The sequence below is a fragment of the Schistocerca gregaria genome, chromosome 7, assembly GCF_023897955.1.
Source record: "Schistocerca gregaria isolate iqSchGreg1 chromosome 7, iqSchGreg1.2, whole genome shotgun sequence".
Classification (NCBI taxonomy): domain Eukaryota; kingdom Metazoa; phylum Arthropoda; class Insecta; order Orthoptera; family Acrididae; genus Schistocerca; species Schistocerca gregaria.
The window spans coordinates 34,513,986-34,539,547 of NC_064926.1; the positions used below are offsets into that span (position 1 = coordinate 34,513,986).

The following is a 25,562-nucleotide window of genomic DNA, read 5'->3' on the forward strand; positions in this document are numbered from 1 at the left end:
AAATTACTATTCCTCTGTCCCACTCCCACCTCTGGTACTAGGTCCGTTTCCTGTCCTATTATGCTTCACCTCATGTAACTACATTCCGGTTTCTGTACAAGTCGTGGAGAACCTTGCCCTCCCCGTGTCGTATCCATTTAACCTCATAAGTCCTAAGCGTGTATAATACTTAACAGTGTCTCTCTAAGCCTATAAAGCTGTAAATGTAGCTACACATTACTCCAGTTAGTCTTCTAAAATAAGTCCTTCTTTCTACATTGAATTGCGTTTACCTACCTTTCTCTGGAACTGACACTTACTGCCCCGAGGACGTCTTCTAGCAGCCTCTTATTATTTGTCCCTTATTCACCGATAAAAATGTGTACAGCTACATCAATCACCTTCAGGAACTTTGGCATCTGCCATGATGCCAGCACAAATAACTACACAATACATATTAACAGTTTCACACTTCATGTAATCACCACCTTCTTAGATTTAAATTTTAAATTGAGTAGCATTTAGATACATAACGAGTTGATGATTGTCTAAGAAAGAACACAGCGAAAAACCAAAGAACTAAGCAAATCCATTATCCAGTCAGCGTCTCCAAGTCCATCCGTTTTATTTATAATACATTTTACGCTATACTTACTTTCTTCATCCAATTTCAACTTACTCTTAGCGTTTTCATTGGCTTACATTACCCATTTGTTCGATCTAAATTTTTAAATATTAATTTATTTGGAATTTTGTAGTCATCGTAACTATAAAAATAAACTATTTCATATTATCATATGTGAATTCCGTTTAACGCAAATAAAGAGGAAAACGTAAAATGATTCTGTTGTCATGCCAACTGAAACTTTACTCCACTAAAGGAACCACAATGCTGCGTTCCTTCATCCGGATAATAGTTATTTTATCTTTGTGTTAAAAAAAGCCAGTTATTCATATCTTGACGATCTTTTTTCTTTTAGCAAACGATAAAGCATTTTTTCGACCATGTTAAGTATTACATTATACTGATAAGTTATCTCCGAGTGCGACAAGACGTGATTCGAGATGTTTCATATTTTAAGTGTTCATCGTAAAACATGGCGATGATAATCGCGTCCTTCATGTGCAAGTGACTTGCAGTTTTGGACAAATTTCACTCATATATAAGCCATGTATTGAATCCTCACGCCAGGAGATCAGCTGCAGCAATACTGCACTTCACAGCGAGCTCTAGAATGGTTCAAGGTGAGCTCACGCCCCCTGTGGGTGGCACTGTTGTAGATTACTGTACGGCTTGGATTCTAGGGTTTATTTCTAGCTTAGTATTTCACTGTTTTTGAAAGACATTTTCGATGCATTTAGTTCATGTAGTGATTTCTTAAAATGTTTTATATCTAACCTGCACAAGTACGGGTATTAATCTTTTCATAAGGCTGGTAACAGTTCTAACGATGGGTAATTTTAAGAGGATAATGAGTAGGTAGTACTTGAACGGAGACCCCATTTCTATGCAGCTAAGAAATGCGATAGAAAAATGAAGTAAGACACTATTTTAGATATTCGCCACTGAATAGTTTACTACAGGTATTTCCCTTCCGTTACCATTGGATTGCGGGAAGAAATGGATATTTTTTAATGCTTCCTTTAAGCTTCGAAAACGTCTATGAGCGATATCCAACCCCACCAAAAATCTGATGGCAAGCCGCACTTTATTTTGGTAAAATATAATTTTAAACGATGTTTAGGGAGGTTCAGGATCGCCATCCATACAGCCCCTAGTCAGAGGTATGTAGAGTCAAATGTTTCTCATACAAAACGGAAAGCAGCCAAGTCTCTTGAAGGCGCCTTTTAATGGCCAAATTAAGTAAGTCAACCATATTTTCTCTTCTATTCTGTTATCCTGTAATCCCAGGTAACCTGGAGTTCACACCAACGGTAGGGCGACTTCTGTTTCGTTAAAATGCAGTACTACAAAATCGTGTAATTAGAATATCTGTCATGGTAGGTTGGGTACTAGTTGGAATACAGCACTTAAGAGGATGTTTCATCTTTTTATGGGATTATGTACGATCTCAATGCGTACTCATATTGATCTTCCGTAGTTATGACCGATACAGGAAGAATTACAGTGACCTGCTGTAAGGCGATATTTTACAGAATCAGGGGGCTATTGAAGGAGTAGGGTAATAATGGATATACGTAGTTCTGCAGTATTATTCTGCTACAAAGGTTCCCATAAATCAGGAACAAATGATGTAATGTTAGGTGTTCTCAGAAACATATTTCACGAATGTGATGAATTCTAATCTATTGTACAAAACATAAATAAAAGGTAAGAGACATCATTATAAAACAGAACATCATGATAAAAATTAAAAAAATTCAGTCAATTATTAAAAGTTTTCGCCTTTTTGGTATACTGCTAACAACGAGACTGAATTTGTAATAAGAGTCTCTATCGTGGTCAGTCGCACACTAGTTTGAATTCAGTACGTAGGTCGATATGTATTCGTCGTAATGATGATATGTGTGAGGGCTAACCTGCCTATTAATGCCCTTAATATATTCGACCTGCAGACAAGCACTTAAATGACACACCGTTACCGTACTTCCGTCTATATTATACCCTGTTACACTGACATGGGAAATTCCAACCAAACACTTGGTGACCGAGTGTTGTAGTTTCCGTGTACAAATAATCTCCTTATGCACAAATGTCGAGATAGTCAGCCAAGAACATAGCGACTGAGCGTTGTCTTTTTTGGGTTCAAACTATCTCCTGTTGCACTGACGTTGGGATTGTTAACAATATGAGGACGCCACTTATTCACGATTCGAGACGGCTGTGTAACCTAGGCGCCATTTCATCCCTAGACTAACCCAGGAAATCACAGATGATATTGTTAACATTTTGTTTTCTGGTCAAACACGAGTTCAATTAATATTCACGCAAGAATCGTAGTCGTAGTTCCAAGGGCCCGACCGAGAGCGTCTGAAAGCAGATCGTACTGTAGGCCTGTTTAGGATCATATTGGATTCTTCGACGTTTCTGAGTGTGCCATGGTTCGAAGAGGGACCGCAGGGCAACTAATGACCGCATCATACTCAAGGGGGCGTCCAAGTGAAGCAGACCAATGTATTTGTTTCACCTAGGAAACTTTCTGATCCCAGAGATGTTATCGTCCCTCGTTTCCTCACCGGATAACGCGGAACAGTAGGGTCAAAAAGGCAGGCGCTTTTGTGGCATTTGCTGTGAATGGACTGAGTCCGACGACTCACCGCTCTCTGCCTCCAGCTGTGCCCGCGACCACCCTGCCGCTGCTGCTGGCGTTCGGCCTGCTGGTGCCTCCCGCCGCAGCCAGCCTCAGCACCCGCTACGACGAGGCTGCTGGCCGCGTCCAGATACTCTCCCACAAAGGTAAGTGGCCGGCGACCGCCGCCGCTGCCGCGCGGCTCGCTATCAGCTGTAACAGAGTCGCGACTCAGTACTCGCAGCGTAACCAAACGACCCGATCTGTGCTGACACCTAGGTGTCGTACGAGGGAGACCAACCACTACGTATGAAAATAATGCTTTCTACTGTCTTGAGTTTATTGTTTCAGCGACAGAAAATATTGATGCTTCCAGTATTGAGATAACGGTCTGTTCGCACTTATTCGACTTAATCAAATCACACTTCGTGGAAAATGATTGCAAGGTGGTATCAATTCTGGGAAATGTCCGTCTGTAATTCAAGGAAACAAAGAACGTACAGAGAAAAGCAGATCAGCCTATATTTACTTATTATATTAACTCCAGCAAGAAGCTTCCTCTTCTTAATATACTACGGGGTTTCACAGTTTTATTCTTGTCTGCAGAATGACTAAACCCAGAAAGGGATAGTACGTGATGATTTCTATTCCCAGTCTCTGAATTATACAGCGGTAATTTTTTTTTCAAGTACTGGAACATTAACAAGTAGCCTTATGTGTCATACGTGTGAATGTACGTTAACTTTCTAAAATCCTCAGATGACTGATATTTATCATAGCCAAGTCCACAGTACATAAAGATCTTTTCCTTACTACAGTTTTCATTTTTTATCAGTTTCATTGGTCCTGTATAAACATATTGTCCATGGATTTAGGCTAATTTAAATCTCAAAACCGGTTTTCTGAAGGAAGTATAAAATCTACTTCCATTGCACAGTTTTTTACTTCCACCTAATCCATAACAATATAATGTTTATGACAGTAAATCAGTGGAATCTGTCTTGAATTTTTTTTTTGTTTTCGTAATTACAGATTCCCATACGTCATATCAGTACTTCCTTTTCTGCTGGAGAGCAAAATCTAACTTCCCGCCATTGTGAACTAACTTCATATAAAGGTTTAATATGTGTTCCAGTATAAATTTTATTATCAATATCTCTCAGTTTCTTCCATTTTCAGACCACCACCTAAGCTAAATAATTTATATGTCTAATTACACCTAACCACATTTTGATGTCAGTTGTACTGTAAGGTGTCTCCTCACTTATTGAAAATGATATAAATTCATAATGTGAATAACGAAGCGCCACTGCTGTTATTATGTTAGAAAGCTTGTGAGAGACGGTAGGCTAGAGAACCTCACCAATCTCCATTCTCGCTAATATTCTAAAAATAAGGATCTCTTTCTGAAGGCATTGTTTGATTACTGACTTGTTGCAGATGGCAGCGAAGTGGAAATCGGCTACATCCCAATCAGCAGCGAGCAGCGCTCGCATGCGCCACGACATGTGAGAGGCACTAATGGAGAATCCTTCTACTTTGGAGACCATAAAATCGCCTTCCGGCGCCAAGGACGAGAAGGTCGTTGCCTCGGTGTCCGGCAGTGGGTCAGCACACCCCAGACGGTGCTCACCAGTTGTCAGAACCACTTGACCAGCCACATCTATGGCGGGATCGAGAACAGAGAGCAGAAGTTTCTCATCGAGGATACCAAGTACGAGAACTTCCCGTACATTACAGACCAAAGCATACAAGCTGGCATTGCCGTGCGCTACTGGCTTTTCTCCGACGGCAGATTCGTCTACGTTCACTCGAACGTCCCCCTTTTCATCAACCAGAATACAAACCAATCAGTAAATGCTATCTGCTTTACTGCTGAGAACAAGTCTCCCTACCCAGCCGATCGAGCCGACAACCTGCTGGAGTGGGACCTGTGTTCATTCGAGGACGCTAGGGAGGCCCACGAGTTTGCTGTCCAGAACTACCTAGGCAAGCCGACTGCAATCCCAGACGACTCCATGGTGCTGAGTCCCGTTTGGGCTACCTTGGTCAGATACGGCAGAAATACTAATGAGGAGTCGGTGCGGAAACTCGCCAACGAGGTGATTACCCATGGTTTCAACAAGAGCCACATCGAAATTGATCAAAAGTGGGAGACCTGTTACGGAAGCCAGACGTTTGACACCACAAAGTTTCCCGACATAAAGAAGCTCACTGACGATCTTCACGATCTGGGGTTCCGTGTAGTGCTGTGGAATCATCCCTTTGTGAACAAAGGCTGTGAGCCGTATTACTCCGAGGCACTGGAGAAAGGCTACTTCGTGACCGACGCTAATGGTAACACCGAGACCGAGTTTCAGAATGAAGTTGCTGGCGCTGTCGACTTCACCAATCCTGATGCAGTATCCTGGTGGACGAACCGACTTTTGGTGAGTATATAAGTAAACGTATGTAGTTGTTGTGCAAGCGGGATCTACTAGAAAGTATTGCTCTACATTACTGGAGTCTTTTAATTCGAGTCTATTAAACTGGAAGGGCAGTTCAGTTGAGATCAGTGGTGTTCTGGGACAAATACTGTGTGTCGTTTGTACTTCCTGGTCCTAAGTTCGTTTTCCATGATGTTATTCGACAGCTGATTCACGATCATCCTTGTTCCCATATACAGTTTTGGTGAACTGAGATTCCTGAGTAGTATGATCGGAGGCCCAGTTTTAAGTCTAAGGCAGTGTAATGGCGCTCGTGGCATTTGGAAAAGAGTTTAGAAATACTATACGGAAGTTCACATTTTCTTCAACTTTTGCCATCGTGTAGTTCGATTTGTGTATTCTCTCTTCACCGGGAATGTTTTTTTTTAATGTTAAAGTTGATAACGTCGGCAATATTATTTTTAGTTACCAAATAGTTCGTCCGGATTAGTACAGTGGTGAACTATACTATGTTAAAGTTGGTCGATGAGTGTGTCCTCAACAGTGGCTATGTTGCAGAAATAGCTGTTGAGTTCAATGAGGCCGGTCGCCTGATTAGTAAGATTTATATTCAGTCACTGTACCACTTTGCTCACACTTCACTGTTTGTTTTTGTTAACTCACTGCACTACTTCCTGGCAATTCATATTTCTCCAGTACGCTGATTTCTTTGCTTCTCACGTTGCTTATCGTCGTTCGTTGGGAACTTAAATGTGCTTGGCGCTCTTCGTCTGTTTCGTTTCTTCATTGTTCCTTTTTTCCCCGTTTAGTTTCACTACTGGTATGATCTCCTTTTCTTCGAAGTTTGGACACTGCCTAATATGCAAATGCAATCAACTTTTTATTAACAACTGCAGTAAGTATAATTACACACTTTTCACATTTTCTTTTCCATATATATTCGGCTAATATATCACGCTTCGCTGTGTGATTTTATTCACACACTACACTACGTTTTCGGTTCCTAACTTTGTAACTAATAAGAAACTGATATTCGGAGTAGCCCCAACAGTGACAAATTCCGGAACTAATCAAAAAGCTTTCGAGTAGCCCACAATCTTCATGGACATTGCACAACACTCGAGAGTGTTCTGGAATGTTCAGGGATGTTTCCGAACGTTCTGGAATCTTCCCAAATGTTCCAGACTATTCCCGAACATTCCAGAACATTCCGGTTCATTACGGAACATCCTGGAACATCGCCGCAAGAGGTTCTGACCCACTGCGCATTCGCACGGGGGATATCATATAAGAAAAGATTACAGACAGCTGTATTTCGACAGAGCTAACGACGTCAGCTGCCTTTTTCCCTCTCCTGTGCAAATTTTAGCTTTCACCATAGAGTTACCTCATTGTCCATTTGTTCCTACTGTCGGAACCTCCCCCGAAATACTGAGATTTACTGCCGTTTTCTCGAAAAAAGTGGTGTCTGGTCAGACATGTTTATAAATGGATACGGAGCTCTTCTGGTCTCATTCCAAGTCACTTTCTATTTTAGGGCTTCGTAAAGGAGACAGCATGTGTTCGACCTCAGCCGAATTGTATGCCGCTTGTTGGCATAAATATATAATAAGGTATATGGTGTCAACTCATATTATGTATTATATCTGCGAGGTTCATTACTATGATACCCTTAGTGCAGATGCTCAATAAGATCTGAACCTCTCGCAGGAATGCAAGAAGCTGTGTATGAGGTAAATGGACAGGGTCGCTAGTCAGTACTGTGCGATAAATTGAGAATGTTGATCGATCGTAGAGCGTGCTCGGATAGTCTGAGCGATTAAAGCGACAGATTGCGTAAGGTCGGAAATCCCGATTCGAGGCGCGGTCTGACACAAATATTCAACAGTTGCCATTGAGTTATCTCCATGTCCAGTGGCTCCTGACGTCTGCACATAATTCGTACTGAGGTTCAGATTTAGCACCAGATCATGGAGATTACACTGTGGACCAAAGGAATCGTCTGAAATGGGCAGGTGAATTATTTTCCTTCTTACACTTGGGAAGGGTGTCTCCAGATCTAGATACGCCGTAATGCATTTAACAGCTGCTCGAAGCTTCTACCGCAACCACGGATGCAGGCTTATAGGGAATTACTCTGTGCACATCATTTACCACGGTTTTATGGAAAGTATGGCAGTAATCGAAGGCAGCTTTGGCGTACGTGAATAGAACTGCTTCATGCCTTATGCCTTCCCAGACGGCGATGGCATTCCACCTCTATACTTGTGTAACATAGTCAGTACCACACTGTAGTGACCTGAGGTGCATGTTACAGAACTCACGTTAGGAGGGGTAGGACGTTAAACGGGTCGACTTGGAGCAGATAGGCACAACAGGACATTTTAATTTCCACTGTCTATACTTTTACAAGTAAATTCATAAAACTTTGTCAGAATGGCCCGGAAGGATTTAGGATTCACACTCGTAGCAGTGGAAGTTCAAAAACATAACAAAATAATTATTTTTACAAGTGAAATTTCATCATTTTTTTCAGTTTTCTTCATAAGTAAGAGAGACTGTTCGATAAATTTCGCACGGCATACAAACCATACTTACAGATGTCTGAAATTCTAGAATCTATTTAATTTATGAAAAAATGAATGAGCTGTTAAGTTTTAAACAATATGTTTAGAAAACAATCAAATTTTTTAGTTAATTATCTCAATTTTTACCACACCTTTTAATAGAGTGGAAAAATCCTAGTGTTTCATACACCTGTAAGTATGGTTTGTATTCTGTGCAAAATTCACCAAAGAAACTTCTGAAGAAGAATGTAGATACAGCAACAAATGCAGCCAAAACTAAGTGAAAAAATGATGAAATTTGATAGCTAAAAAAATCTATTTTCTTATTTTTTCCACATTCACTGCTATGAGTGCGAATCCTGACTCCTTCCTGGTCATGCTGACAAAGTTTTATGAATTTATTTGTAAAAGTGTATACAGTAGAAAATAAAATGTCCTATGGTGCCGCTCCTGCTCCAAGTCGGCCGGTTTGACGTCCTACCCCCCTTAAAGTATTGGCCACTAGATTCGCCTGATGGGTCACTTCTATGGCGCTGACGTATGTCACTTCCGCGTCCACAAACCACAGATCCTTAATTGTAGGGCACTGAATGCAGAGATCTGGTGGCACAAACTTCTCGAAACCTACTATGGAGGTATCGAATGTAAGACAGAATAGGAGCTGTATTGGGCTCTAAAGAACTACCAACACAACGTTAAGTAGGTTGTGGTAACGATATGGCTGACCAGTTTATAATCAGCTTTTTCCGTTTTGTCTGAAAATATATTGGTTCTTCACTGTTCGCAGGCGCTTCGCAACGAGTCTGGTATCGACGGATTCGAGTTCACCGCTGGGGAGGTGGACTATCTGCCGCAGCCGGCCAACATAGAGCCCAAGGAGGTCAGCCCGATAGCCTACTCGGACGCATTTGCGGCGACGATCGCCCAGTTCGGCTCCATGGTGTCGATACAGACGGGTGTGGAGAGCCAGCAGCTGCCCAACTTCTTCCTCATGGACATCGTGCTAAACGTCTGGTCGGGCCACGGCGGCTACGACACGCTGATTCCCAAGCTGCTGCAGCTCAACCTGGTCGGACACCCCTTTGTGCTGCCGGAAATGATCGGCGGTTCAGTCCAGAACGGCAAGCCGGCAGCCAGCGATTTGTTCCTGCGTTGGCTGGAAGCAACAGTCTTCATGCCTGTTGTGAAATTTTCCTACACGCCGTGGGATTACGACAACGAGGTGCGTTCATTCCTGATACAGGATGTATTCAACTGTTAAACAGCTAATTCCCTACTTTCAATTGGACTCTCCTGACGATTGTTCTCGAATTACAATTTAAAATAGATAACGTATCACATGGGCAAGCGAGGCATCGAGTGACTCGTGACCAATGGCGGGCTTTCGGCCAAGTGCTTGGACGCTACTAATGTACTTAAGGCCGTCACCTTCGGCGTTGTGATTCTCATTCAGTATCGTTTATATTTGGCAGCAGACTGTAGACAGAACGAGTGGCAAACCGACGGTATAGCTTTTGTAGATTAGGAGAGAGCTTTTGACAATATCGACTGGACTACACTCTTCGAAATTCTGAACGTATCACCGGTAAAATACAGGGACCTAAACAGAAACCAGACAGCCATTATAAGACTCGAGGGGCATGAACGTTAAGTATTGATTCGTAATGGTGTACATTCGACTAGTACATCGAGTAAGCATTAAAGGAAAACAATGAAAAATTAGGAAAAGGAATTAAAGTTCAGGAAGGAGAAACAAAACTTAGAGGTTTGTCGACCACATTGTAATTCTGACAGAGACAGCAAAGGACTTCGAAGAGAAGTTGAAAGGAATGGACAGTGTTTCGAAATGAAGATGTAAGGTGAACAGCAGCAACAGCAAAACAAGGGATATAGAATGAAGACAAATTAAATCATGTGATGCTGCGGGAAGTGTGTTAGGAAACTGGAAATAAACAATATTTAGTAGATGAGTTTTGCGATTTTGGCAGTAAAATAGCATTACGGGACAAGTAGAGAGAGGATGTAAAATGCAAACTATCCATAAAAGGAAAAGCATTTCGGAAAACGTCGACAGTTGTTTTAAGTGTTAGGACATCTTTTCTGAAGGTATTTGTCTTGAGTGTAGCCTTGTACGGAAGTGAAACGCGAAAGATAAACAATTCAGACAAGAAGAGAACAGAAGCGTTGAAATGTGATGCTACTGAAGGATTCTGAAGATTATATGAGTAGGTAATTTAACCTTCATAAAGAGGTACTGAACTGTATAGTGGAGAAAGTAATTTATGGCATACCCTGACTAATGGAAGTAGTCGATTGAGAGGACACATTTAGAGACATATAGAGATCACCAATTTAGTACTTGAGCGAATTGTGCGGGAAGAATTGTAGAGGAAGGCCTAGAGATGGACACAGTAAGCAGTTTATTCAGGACGTTTTCGTGCTGGAGTTGCAAATTTGATAAAACGAAACTAATGGGAAAGGCAGGAGGTGTGTATTATTTGAAGTAGCCGGAGTTGAAAATTTCTGTACACTTGATGCCGTCTGCATACGTCAAAAAATTATTCAGACTGCCAGTTAGGCTTGCGGCCTGCAGGAGTGACGACTTCGGCTAGTCTACAAGAGAAAAGCGGTGTTGTGGATAGCCCAATAAATTGTGTTCTCTTCTGACTGCGGTGATACTGCGTCGCGTATGGAAATGGTATTGTCAGCACCTACGCGTTATTACCTTTGAGCCAACTTGAGAAGATGTAGCCATTCCTCATGTCAGACTAGTTTCATTGGTCTCTTCAGAGAAGTGCCACTCTTACTGAAGATTTTACAGATATCTAAATTTCAAATGAGAATATAAAAATCGAGCGGGACTTCTCGTTAGCTACAGAGTACTTTCTAAGGTTTACTTCCAGCAGGTAGCCACTTTACGCAAGGCTGTCACTAGCGACCGTGTTGCAGACGCTGGAGATCGCCCGCAACCTGACCGAACTGCACGCGCAGTACGCGCCGCGCATCGTGGAGCTGATGCAGAAGGCGGTGGAGGACGGCACGCCGGTCAACCTGCCCGTCTGGTGGCTCGACCCCACTGACTCCACGGCACAGACCATCGACTCAGGTACCAGCGCAGACTTTCTCTGTACCACCAGTGTGTGCTATCTGCCTTCCTGCATTCAAAAGTACTCACCACGTTTGCGTGACAGATTTGTTTGTCATACTTTCACAATAAATGTACATCACCTACAAGCAAACGTAACGCATCATACATCTAAATTCAATCAAAGTGTGAAGCTCTCTATAGCCGGGGTGACTAAGCAGACGTCTTCCCAGAGCTAAGATAAAATTCTGTGAATTACGAAGTGTTTTAAATCTGATTTGCAGGGCGCTGTTGTCATCTGCTTCACATTAGACTTCTGTTTGCTGATACCTTAGTTTCTGTTTGGTCTCTATCTCAGCAGATTATTCTCTGGTTTCTGTTTGGTCTCTCTCTCAGCAGATTATTCTCTTTCTTCTGCAGTGATATGAACAAAGTTGACCATTTCACAGTACTTGGAGGAGGAAACTTTATCATCGCTTTGACACTTAAAATTAATCTTAATGTCCTGGTGGCATTGCTATTTTTAGGTGAGGAAAAGCAACTGACTGCTGTAAGAAAATTTCAGAATCGAACTGAGGATTAAACATTTCCTTGTCTCAAAACACATACTTACCAGGTGCAGTTTCTACGAATGGGAGCAGCTCACAACTTCAGTTCGCACAACATTTGAGATAATGTCCTGTCCATAGATCAGTCGTTAGTCTTGTCACTCTCCGGTTCCAAACTTTCCATCTCGAGTCATCAGCCTGTTACTCTCCTGTGGAAATCCCATCATGTCAGAGTAGCAACTGCAAGCGACGTCCTAACTTATTTTCTAGATGTATTCCAACTTCTGTCGTGGTTTTTAACCTCCCCCGTTCCCTTTGTTGCTATGGAAGCTATTCCTGTATGCGTTAAAGATGGCGTATCATACTGCCCCTTCTTCTTGTCAGTTTTTTCCATCTACTCCTTTCCTCGCTGATTCTGCGGAAAACCCTCTCATTACTTACAATTTCTCCACATATTCAACATTCTTCTTTAGCGCCCTATAGCTAATGCTTCTGTTCTGTGTTTCACACTGTTCGTACTTGGTTTCCATACAGTACTGTGCTCCAAACGTACTTTCTCGCTAATTTCTTCGTCAAATTGAGATCTATGTATAATACTACTAGTAGATTTTTCGCCATGAATACCATTTTGCACAAAGCCAGTCTTTTTTCATGTCCTCCTTCCTCTGTCCACGGTTTATGTTGCTGCCCAGCCTGCAAGATTCTTTCTCTTCGTCTACTTCGTAATCTTAGCTTCTGATATTAAGTTCCTCGCTGATCTCGTTACTTTCGGCTTTCTTCGATTTACTCCCAGTCCACATTCCGTCACTGACACATTCACTATCCACAAAGATCTACGTGGTGTATAGAGAGGATACTAACACAAACGCATGAAATGCATATGGAGAAAATGTCTAAACTCCTGTAGTAGAAATTGATTCTTAATCATCATGTATGGTGGCTGTACTTTCTCTGGGAAGGGCAGGACACGAATTCAGTTTGTAAGACCCCACCCACCGATATGTGCTATGAATATAAGCATCCAGAGTCACATGCTTCATTTAGACGGTATCACCCACATTATTTCAGTTCCCTTTCGTCATGCTAATTCTACAGGTTTTTTTTATTCCATATGAGGATCCAACAGACTACAATGAAGAACACCACTTGGTATATTCCCTTCCTCAAGACAGTTTAAAAAGTTGCATGTTCGTCGACGATACAAAAAAATGGAACTTTTAATATCAGCCTTAATATAAGTGGAGATAGTAACTCTACAGCACTAGCACGAAGCAAATAGTTCATGTCATATTCTCACAAACATTTCTTTAATCCATTTTCAAACATGCAAGAATGTGTTGCTAGCTCCAGAAGTATACTGTAGCGTTCGTACAATGAATGATATACTTGTGTGTAAACTCCACCTGGATATCAACGTGGTGTCAAAAATAGATAACATAATAAAGCTTAGCTCTGCATGTTTTGCAGACCTAAGAACAAGTGTATTGGTCTACACTCCATTTTCTCTTATTCCCTTTTACAGATACTGCTGTTCTTTTGTTTATTTCCGAGGACATTGACTCCTGGTAGGTTAATGTTGCTGCAAATAACATTCGGATTCTGCTGAACTTTGAATGGCAAAGTTACAGGATTTGGGACAAAGTAATTGTCGTGAAAATGTAATGTATTTGTAGAGATCTACAAGTATAGGTACATTCTGTTAAATGTAACAAGCTCTTCTGTACAATTAAGAAAGATTTTGAGAAACTCTACCATTTCGAATGAAATTTACAACAAGCCTCATTATCTTTTATTTGCACACATTGTCTGATTATTTAGTGAAGGGGTTAAGTATCTGGCCCTTTTTAATTTTTATTGTGGAGATGTACGACATCTAGTTGCGTATAGAAATTGCCCATCTGTTACTATTGATGAAAGTAACTTTTTTCTTTGAAAAATACCAGTGCAATGGCGTATATTTTGTGGTACCTACATAAATTAAACAGCAGAATTTTAATACAATTGAGGATGCATTTTCTATTTAGAAAGAGCACTCTTCCTTCTTGTTTACTAGTTTATACTAGATGACGTGAAATATCAACAACGTTAAGCAATGTGCAGACAGAGATATTAAAGATTATGATTTTACAAATCGCTTCACTTGCGTTAGTGTAAACCACCGCACATACCTTATGTCTCTTCCTCTTGAGCTGATCTATCGAAGATGACAAATGAAGGTGTGACTGAATAAGTGACTGTCAAACAAATGAGTCTGATAAGTATATTAAGAGACACAAGTCACAATGAATAACTAGATATTCCTCAGCTGTGTACCAACCAGCAGAAAAAAACAATTTTTACATCTTGTCCTTGGTTCATCTTACACGCTAAATGTTGTTTCCGGAAAATGTAGCACACCTATCTGGCATAAATTTGTTCCACGTCTTTCCTTTTGAGAGTACTTTAAAGTGGAAGTTACTAATTGGCGAATTTGATATATTAATGCAATATACTCCGTGAGAGGTTTCGGGAAACGCTCACAGAACATAAAAATGGGTTATTATTATTTTTAATTCATTAAGAAAAATTTTCTAATCATTATTTTCTCAGTTGTGTATTTCCTTACAGGTTACAATACAGGTCAATTATTTACACAGTATGAGTAGCAAGCTGTTTCGTTTCTGTGCAGAGTTCCTTCTGGGCGAAGACATCCTTGTGGCGCCGGTGATCTACCACAAAAACACCGCACGAGACATCTACCTGCCGAAGGGCACCTGGAGGGACGAGGTGGACCCCGAGCACCCCACCATAGAGGGCCCCACCTGGCTCCGCGACTACCCTGCACCGATGAACACCCTGCCCTACTTCACCAGGATCACCTCGTCATAGACGTCACCGTCTGAATCCCCGATATCATCTTCGATATGAAGGCAATCTTTGGATAATGCCGTCACAGTCTTTTAAGAATGTCACGTTGAAGCATTATAGCTGGAAAATTATATAATGGCAAATTTTAAATACAGGCATTAGTTCATACTATGTTTTACACTCTTTTAGTCTCACTCCTTTGTTTTACATATCCTCTTAATGTGTATAGACACTTCTCACGTTAAACAAACATTTTCGAAGTGTGGATTCCTTACGTCAAGAAGTAACACATATACTGTACCAAAATTAACTTGTATTAAGAGAATGTACGATTTCAACGATGAACACTGCTTCAAAGAGTGCATGGAATAGTGAGGAAATGCCTCGCAACTGAAATACACGGAGAAATTGACAACATATGACAAGATAGCTAATAGGATATACGAGCTTTACCTGAAATACTACACATGACAAGATAGCTGATAGGATATACGAGCTTTACCTGAAATACTACATTAGTAACTGAAGACTTGTCTCGAAGCTCAGTAACGCAAGCTGCTAGCAGCACCATTACAAAACTAACCTTCTTGTGTAGGTACGTGCAGTCACTATAAATGCTTTCGATTCTCATCAATTCCTTTAAGAGACAGTTGGGAAACAATATTTTCAGAATGAGATTTTCACTCTGCAGCGGAATGTGCGCTGATATGAAACTTCCTGGCTGATTGAAACTGTGTGCCCGATCGAGACACGAACTCGGGACCTTTGCCATTCGCGGGCAAGTGCTCTACCATCTGAGCTGCCCAAGTACGACTCACGCGCGGTACTCACAGCCTCACTTCTGCCATTACCTCGTCTCCTACCTTCCAAACACAACAATATTTTGTTAAAATATGTTAGAGGCACATGCCTGGCAATCCACACTCTAAGGCATTAACAAAAGTTTATAATTTATTGATTTCGCACATTTTTACCAGTGTGTGGGATACTTAATGAAACATTTCGTCTTCACTATAATGTTGCCTTAAAATTGCCTTGTATCCCGATACGAGAATTGTATATTTGAATTCACAGCATATAATGACATCCTCAGTTACTTGGTTGCTCCGTTTAGAAATTTCAAGTTGCTCAGATTCCTCAGTAGTATTTTGTATGCATAATTTTTGCCCTTCACAATATCCTGTGGGTGATGTTTAGAGGGGAAAATTGCCTACAAGGATGGAAGAAATCAAATGGATGATTACTGGGCAATTTCGTCTATGCATCATTCACTATCTGCTCCCAAATACATAACAGATTTGATAACAACTCTTACAAATTTCAGGTTTCTGTAAGAAAATCATTACCCTCTCCAAGCTGTATAGTGTGCTCTTGATGATACTCCGCTACAGTCGCAGGTTCCAATCCTGCCTCTGGCATGGATGTGTGTGATGTCCTTAGGTTAGTTAGGTTTAAGCATTTCGAAGTTCTAGGGGACTAATGACCTCAGATGTTAAGTCCCATAGTGCTCAGAGCCCTTTTTTATGATACTTTTTACAGAACGTGCTAGAATAGGTTCTGGCGCACAAGGGAAAACCGAGTGAGCTGTCGCAATGGGTGTCACAATGGACTCGTATTCGGTACGAATGTAGTTCAAACCTGCATCCAGCCATCCTTATTTAGTGTTTCTTTAATTTGCCTTAACCGCTCCAGACAAATCCCGGGATGGTTCCCCTAACAGGCCACACTCAATTTCATTCCCTATCCTTGACACATTCTGAGTTTATGTTCCGTCTCTAATGGCCTCAGGTCGATGGGACGTTGAACTCAATCTTCGTTCCTTCTTTCACGGGCGATAGATATTATTACTTTCGTGTGTGTCGTGTAAGACATTTACATCGGAAGCTCAGACACGTAATGGCTCGTTTCGAAATGATTGTGGTAGAACGCTAACTGCTGATTGCCAGAAACATCTACTCTTAGCAAAGCACCGTCGCATCCAACGTTTTTATTTGTCCTCTTTGTGAAAATTTCATTCTAAAACATATGGGCGAGCATATAAAATTACCAGTGAACTAGCTACTTGCAAATTCAAGCGTTACACACTGCAATAACCACAGGTGCAAAATTAATAGTAATAATAATACGAGTTATTTAGACACAGGCACTGACACACAATCTGTAGAAGTACTTAGGAAGTTACGAGTAACAGAGTCGCCTCCAGATCTTGTAGCTGAAAAGCAACAGTGATATAGTGATAACAGCAAGTCCGTTCGGAGATTGAGTCACGATGATAGACACGTCGGGGTAGAAGTTATTTGAGTAGAATGAGAAAGTCCCACCAGTCAGGATAGCAGACATGGTCATATCACACAGGCAACTTCCCTTATGGAACGCTTTCCGCTGGCAGTTATATACTATCTTTTCGATACATCGAACTGTGATCACTGAAAATCCGTTTGTGCCAAACCTCATGACAAGTGCCTCGGCGTAGAGGTGCGCCAGTGAGCAACCCTGCATAGACGAACACTTTCCTCCACAGAATTCTTACATTTAGACGACAACATGTCGAGTGACATGGCACAACCATTCTCAACTAGTGCGCACAAACTCATCTATTGGCTGTCGAATAGCCAACAGATTCGGATATTTAGTTTAGTGTCTGGATATCAAGCTGTCAAAGTGTACCTCTATATCGGACGTTGGTTGTGTGCAGTTTAATTCCTATGGCTCAGTCCTCTTCTGACACAGGCGTATTCTTGTAGTTGCCATAAATTCGGATCCCATTTCTCCTTTTCTTTCCTACAGGTAACATAACACAAAAAAATAATCGGAGGTAATAGCTATCTGTCTGAAATAGGATAGGATGTACACGTGTACGATGGTAGTAACATAGAAAATGTACGTTGCATAAAAGTCTTTACATAAAACGTAAGTAGAGTATTTTCGACAGCCTAAACCGACTCTGAATTATTACCAGATTTCTGATGACGCCATTGGTGACATCTAAGGTAACGTTGAAAAATTCCCCCTCACTCCTGACTTATGACGTCACACTCCAGTGTGTATAAAGTGGCAAATTCAGAAACTGGCAGGAAACTAAAAGTAATGCATGTATTGTAGTAGGTTTTCCCCCATTTCTCTTACGACACAGTTCGCTTAGCTACGAGCCCAATTGCCCCTAGTGTAAGTTGGAGGGATATTGCTAATCATTCCTTTGTACTCGTAAAACGCACACTGCTCTGTGCAGCCAGAGACGCCAACTCTCCCAGTCTGATGTGAGGTAGCAGTGATTTCAGGCTGCACGCCAAAAAATATTTGGAAGTGCACCAGGGATACGTAACCACAGTCCGTGCACCGAATTCGCAGCCGCTGAAGGCTATATACTTCCGTAGAGAGAAGCCTGAAACTATTTGAGCCTGAACTATACTCGCCATTAATAGAAGCATTATATTTACTTGAAACACTTCAATCCAATCATAAATCTGTTGTGATATTGCGTATTTTATTCATGTGACGACAGCGCCGACCAGAAGCGACCCTGTGTCATCCTAGATGCCAGTACCTATTACTTTCACGATCTCATGGACGAACAGTCATCGTTTACTGAATGATGGTGATATTCCGTCCCCAAAAAGAACGTAATAAGAGAGCATAAGAGTGTTCAAAAGTTGACACCACAGTAGACTCACGTACGATATAGGTGTAAAACCGTATACATCAGCACGATGACAGTTTCCAAAAATGGAAACAATTCCCAAAAATGGGAATTACTTCTTAATGGAATTGTCGTCAACTTTCTGCACACAATACTGTGGCGACTATGCGCTACGCTACGGCTTGGTGGGTTTATGGGTACCAAGTGCTAACATAATTACCAACACTTGAAGATTCAGTAGTTGAGATTTCTCAAATCATTCCGAGAAAATGCGCAGCAGGATGAAACAACATTATCACTGAGTCACGAACTTGGATATGCTACTGTCCTTTTGTCTGTAGTGTGTGGAATGATCCTGCGGCATTCCAGTACTGTCCCAACTGTTGAAGACTTTACTAGACGATTATTTAACTGATGGCACACACTGCTTTATACTGTATGCTATACCTCACACGCCTCAATGTACGTGAACTATACCGCAGATAGAAGTGCGCCACTGTACGGTTGTTCTCTGACGATGCTGTTATGTAGAGGTTGTGTAGTTCGATGGCCGACAGTCGTAAAGAGTTGAGGAAAAGCAAGGTTAAAATTTATTCTGGGTTAAAGAGAGATCCAAATTTAACTGTATGAAAACTCCTGTAACAGAGAAAGAGCCTGACAATATTCAAGTCAGGATTAACGGAGAACATCGTGCAAGTATTCCGGCGATATACTATTCAGCCTTGCTAACACTTGTTTTAAGGCTCCTGAAAGGAGGTATTTATGTGGAAGAGACGTGGAGGTAATTTAAGGTTACAGACAGTCTGTACAGCGATAAGCAGAGTTTTTTGATTCAGATTTTATACTGTAACATATGTCCAAGTGCAAATGTGTAGTCTGATCGTCATTTATTCATTATGAACTGAAGATTGCACCCGTAGAATTTGCAAAAAGATAGAAATTTAGCTAGACAGGAGGTGAATAAGTTGGGAGAATGGGCAACGACAAGATGGTGGTGGGTTGTTCCCAGTAGGGATGATAAAATTCCACCTAACATTAACAATAGTGACTGCCATATTGAACAGTGACATTACAACATAGACAACAGAATTAACTATAATTCAGTGTAAACTAGTAGCTGTGAGAACAGCCAGAAACCTAATGGCGTGGTTATACAGTAGGTGACAGAGAATAGTCAAAATTTCGCCATGCCTAGTTGTTTTCAGGTCCATGAATTTAAAAATGCTTTTTGGTGTATAGAGACTAGGACACACTTGGAGAAGAACAATTCACGGAAAAGGAGGAACGAGTAAGCAACATGCCTACCTTTATACCTACACCGAGCAGGAAATACAATTTCCGCTGAACGTGAATAGCCAAGTGAACACACTATCAGAAGATACTTGGCACAGAAAGCAGAATCGGTGTAAGTGTATTTATTTTCCAGTAACTAATGTGCAGGTGGTGGGGCATACAGGAAACAAGAAGAAAAAGTCGAGGAAGACTTTATATCAACTTTTAAAATTTCGGGAACAGTTTTAAACATTCATTGGTGTTAGTATCAGGAACCAATCTACGTGGTTTGCTGGGTATGGACTGTTTCGTAACCCACTATTGCTTAAAATCTATACACTACAAACTCGATTCAATGTCTCGAAAGAGTCACCACGAAAACCATCTAACTCTTAGCAACAAATGGCAACAGTGCAGTAATCATTGGGAGTTCAAAAATGGTTCAAATGGCTGTGAGCACTATGGGACTTAACATCTGTGGTCATCAGTCCACTAGAACTTAGAACTACTTAAACCTAACTAACCGAAGGACATCACACACATCCATGCCCGAGGCAGGATTCGAACCTGCGACCGTAGCAGTCGCGCGGTTCCGGACAGCAATCCTAGAACCGCGAGACCACCGCGGCCGGCCCACTGGAACTGCTATACGTGAATAGCAGTACATCACTGACGTAAGCGGATAATACTCTCATACTATAAACTCAATTTATACAGACTATAATAGAAATGCAGATCTCCAACTGCTCCTTCAACATTATACATCAACCACAAATAATTATTGGGCCCACAGAATTCTACTTCCCACACTTACCTACTCAAAAGCAATACTTCAGTGTAATTCGCTGCCAGTGACCGGTCAACCTACATGAAAATAATCGGTCATTGATTTGTCATGAGGGTCAACTAGCAAATACGTCAGTTAAAAATAGCTACTTCTTAGAACCAGACGCCGGCCGCGGTGGTCTCGCGGTTATAGGTGCGCAGTCCGGAACCGTGCGACTGCTACGGTCGCAGGTTCGAATCCTGCCTCGGGCATAGATGTGTATGATGTCCTTAGGTTAGTTAGGTTTAAGTAGTTCTGAGTTCTAGGGGACTGATGACCACAGCAGTTGAGTCCCATAGTGCTCAGAGCCATTTGAACCATTTTTTTTAGAACCAGATGTCGGTTGTAGTGACCCTGACCTGTTTTCTCCAGATGAACTAACTTCTATAAAGGATGAAACTAGACTGCTTCCTCACTTCCGTAAAAGATATTCGGAACCATATAACTGAATAAACAAATAGGACCACTTCCAGTCTTTACAATAGTTTCGCTGTTGGTGTTTGCTTGCTGTGAATCCGAGCGACCTCCGAATGGACCGTGGTGTTATCGCTGATTGCTGCAATAACCAGTGGCTGCCTCACTGCTACGACGTGCGTCGGCGTTCTCGTGATTTCATGTGAACTGTGTATCAACAAAATATTTGCAGCAAATACATATACTATGTGATCAGAAGTATCCGGACATCTCAAAAACATACGTTTTTCATATTAGATGCACTGTGCTGCCACCCATCGCCAGGTACTCCATATCAGCGACCTCACTAGTCATTAGACATCCTGATAGAGTAGAAAGGGGCCGTTCGCTAAACTCACGGACTTCGAACTTGGTCAGCTGGTTGGCTGTCACATTTGTCGTACGTCTGTTCGCGATATTTCCACACTCATCCATAGGTCCACTGTTTCCGATGTGGTAGTGAAGTGGAAACGTGAAAGGGCACGTACAGCACAAAATCGTACAGGCCGACCTCGTCTGTTGACTGACAGAAACCGGCGACAGTTGAAGAGGGTCGTAATATGTATTAGACAGACATCTATCCAGGCCATCACACAGGAATTCTAAACTCAATCATGGTCCACTGCAAGTACTATGACAGTTAGGTGGGAGGTGACAAAACTTGGATTTCATGGTCAAGCGGCTGCTCATAATCCACACATCACACAGGTAAATGCCAAACGAGGCCTCGCTTGATGTAAGGAGCTTAAAAATTGGACGATTGAACGGCGGAAATACGTTGTGTGGAGTGATGATCATGGTACGCAATGTGGCTATCCGATGGAAGGATGTGGGTATGGTTAATGCCCGGTGAACGTCATCTGTCAGCCTGTGTACAGCCAACAGTAAAATTCGGAGGCGGTGGTGTTATAGTGTCGTCGTGTTTCTTATGTAGGGGACTTGCTCCCCTCGTTGTTTTGCGTGGCACTATCACAGTACAGGCCTACATTGATGTTTTATGCAACTTCTTGCTTCCCACTGTTGAAGAGCAATTCGTGGATGGCGATTACAACTTTTAACACGTTCCAGCACTTGTTCATAATGCACGGCCCGTGACGGAGTGGTGACACGACAATAACGTCTCCGAACTGAGGTGTGAGAGTGTGACGTTAGGTTTACATTATTTCACGGCTAATCAGTGTTCCACAATTCGAATTCCTTCTATTATTAGTGTTGTCTTTTTCGCTAAATTATCTGAAGCCATCAAGTTTAATGGATGCAAGACTAATCAATTTAATATGGGATTGTCGCTCAATTTTATGTTCCTATTTTTAGAAGGACGCTAATTCCAAGGTCCACTCGGATCCGAAATGTATGCAAGTGCCTAATTATTACTATAGTCCCAAGCCTTAACTGTAATGACGAAACTTCTAAGAGATCCTATGTCCATACTCGTATACTATTACCAACCCATACAGGAAAACAATTGCTAAAGCTTGCCAAATTGCTCTTAATTGTAGTAACATCAAATCATCATTACCTAATAAATTCCGTATATAAATATCACCCCTTTTTATAACAAAAAATACAATAAAGTACAACAGAAATTTTTTTACAGCACAGTACAATAACTCTAATGTTAGCGATCCCAAGAGTGGGGCCCCGTCTAGTAAGCGACAGGGAAGGAGCAGGCGGAGGAGTAACAACCTCGTTAAAAAAACCTGTGTCCATCTGGCGATGGTCAGTAGTACCCTGTGGAGACGCTGCCTCGGGCTGCATGGTAAAACTGGCTAACGGTCTCGAAGGCGGAAGATTAAGTCTCATTTACTTCCCAATGGTGGGCAGAACAGAAGAGCCTAGTGGAAAGAAACACAGAAAAAAATCAAATTTCGGACTAACAGTCCGATCCTATCTTGAAATCTAATTCTTTACTTTGTGTGTTAAATAATTTCGATTGCGGCATGAAAAGTCTACAAAATAAATGCACCACCCCAGGTGGTAACGTGAAAAAGAAATCCACCACTGCGTCACGCAGTGCATTGAGAAAACGGTTCTGGGGAGGCACAATAGCTGAATCGGAGAAACCATGGAATCCTCCTACAATAAAATGAAAAAAAAAGTTTTTTCTAGGCACTTTAAAAGTAAATTCTCTACTCAAAACTGGTAAACAAAAAGCTCTAGAAACACTTTCAGAGAAATGCAAAATTCAAATTTTAACAGTTCCAGCAACAAGGTTCTTGTATCAAAATGTCATAGAATCTTCAGAGGCAAATAAGCAATAAAAATTATCAGTCAGATTCCATAATGGGGCACACCTTTCTATTTTTATAAAAGAATAATTGGAAATGTAACAGAATTTTAATCCTACTCAGCAGTGACAATATCTTTCCTATCAGTGAAGTGCAAAAGCAAGGTACAGTATATACACTTGTGAAATGCCATGGATCAGACAATGAAGAAACAGGAGAAATAAAGAAAAAATCTGTGATCATTTAGAATGTGAAATATACTAAATTTTACAGATGAACATCATGTTACTATTATGTGATTTAAGGGCACAAATATGAAGAGAAACGAAATTTAGGAATGTAACAGGACAATATCCCGCTCATAGAAGAACCAACGCATGTAGTATGAGGCTAATCAGTTTGTGACAAAACTCTCACCTGAACCTATTAGCAACCTTCCTTAGGAAAATACCAATAAAAATTAAAACGAGGGTACCTTCCACCAAATGTTAGCAGAATTTCAGTTACATCACTTCGATATTACGCAAAAGAGTATACTGGAAATAATGTATGCCGAAGTAGTAAGTAGTGGTGAATTTTATTCCCTCTAAAATTAAAGTAAAACCTCCACTAATAAGGAACAAAGAAAATCACAAAGGTTAATACAATATAATCAGTTAAAAACTATCAAGACGACATTAAAGTGGCCAAAAATGGCCACTGGTAAGAAATATCCAAAGCAAATAACAGTGCTGCACAGAAAACATTTAAAAAATAAAAAGTAAAAGGAAAATATTGTGGAACGGTATGTACAAAGAAGCCATAACAGAGAAATCTAACTTTTAAGAACTATTTCAAAGGGTAACGAACTCCTAATGTGTGTTTGAAGTATGAAAAAAGAAACAGAGTATTGAAAATTGTGAAATACTAGCAAAATATTATAATCAGCTTCTAACCTCACCTAATCAAGTCATAAATTAAAATCCCCAGATATTAATGAAAATTTGGGATAAGATTTACGACCAGCTATAAACTAAATTGAAAAAGTAATTAAAGTGCTCATAAACAAAAAAGCTAGAAGACAAGATTGTATTAAAGCTGAACTTTTGAAGTGGTCCTTGCTAAATGTAGTAAATGAGCTAAATCTGCTCTTTGAAGAATTCTGAAAAACAGAAAATATCCCAGAGGAATAGAAAGTTCCCTTGATACATCCACTCTACAAACAAGGCAATAAACAGGATGTAAATAACAACAGAGGAACCTCTTGATGGCTAGTAGCGTATAGAGTATTCTACAAGACTTTATTAACTGTAATATGAACAACACTAGTCAGTCATCAACATGAAAATCAAGGTGGTTTTAGAAAGGGAACGTCATGGTCAGAACGAATATTTCCTCTCAAGTCAATAATCTGCCACAGATTACTTAATTGGAATGATATTGTAGTTATGTTTGTGAATGTCAAAACTATAGATAAAATAATTAGGAAATTTGGCGTAAAATCTAATCTGGCAAATAAAATAAGTGAAGCTCTTACAGGTACAGTCTGTGAAGTAAAATTTATGGGAGAAACTTCACAGCCTTTCAAAATAAAAGCAGATGTTGGACGAGGTGACGGCATAGACGCTATTGTTTTTATTAGTGCTATTAAAGAAAACAGTGAGTATTTTGATCGAAAAACTTATTAACTCAACATTTCACCGATAAGGTTAGGAAGAGAAACCAAAAAGATTGGAGTCAACTGTCTTGCATTTGCAGATGATTTTACATACTTTCGGAAAATGCGGCATGTGCTATAACACAAAAAAATCTCCTTGAAGAATTAGCCAATAAAATTGGCTTTAAAATTTCTGAAGAAAAATAAAAAATTTTAAATATCGTTAAGAATGCTCCAAAATTTCCGAAAACAGATGTTGCCCAAATTTGGTGGGTTAAAAAAGTTCAAATATCTATAGCAGATAATCCAAGAAAACGCTCTGGCAAATTCAGCAGTAGACCTTAGTTATATGACCTACCCAATTAATCTCCAGCATTCTTCTGTTGCACCACATCTCGAAAGCTTCTATTCTCTTCTTGTTAAACTATTTATCGTCCATGTTTCACTTCCATACATGGCTACACACCATACAAACACTTTCAGAAACGACTTCATGAGATTTAAATCTATACTCGATGTTAAAAAATTTCTCTTCTTCAGAAACGCCTTACTTGCCATTGCCATTCTATATTTTCTATCCTCTCTACTTCGACCATCATCAGTTATTTTGCCCCCCAAATAGCAAAACTCCTTTACTACTTTAAGTCTCTCATATCCTAGTCTAATTCCCTCAGCATCACCCAAATTAATTCGACTGCATTCCATTATCCTCGTTTTGCTTTTGTTGATATTTATCTTATACCATCCTTTCAACACACTGTCCATTCCGTTCAACTGCTCTTCCAAGTCCTTTGCTGTCTCTGAGTG

The 25,562-nt window shown here is 40.7% G+C and overlaps 1 protein-coding gene across 1 annotated transcript; it reads left to right on the forward strand.

The window, feature by feature from the left end:
• The first annotated feature begins 1,175 nt into the window (after nucleotides 1-1,175).
• LOC126281492 (myogenesis-regulating glycosidase-like) lies at nucleotides 1,176-14,878 on the forward strand. Its single transcript, XM_049980494.1, has 6 exons — nucleotides 1,176-1,224; nucleotides 3,275-3,397; nucleotides 4,671-5,659; nucleotides 9,011-9,445; nucleotides 11,173-11,329; nucleotides 14,525-14,878. Exons 1-6 carry the CDS (start codon nucleotides 1,215-1,217, stop codon nucleotides 14,722-14,724), a joined length of 1,914 nt encoding a protein of 637 aa, XP_049836451.1. The 5' UTR covers nucleotides 1,176-1,214; the 3' UTR covers nucleotides 14,725-14,878.
• The last annotated feature ends 10,684 nt before the right edge of the window (nucleotides 14,879-25,562 follow it).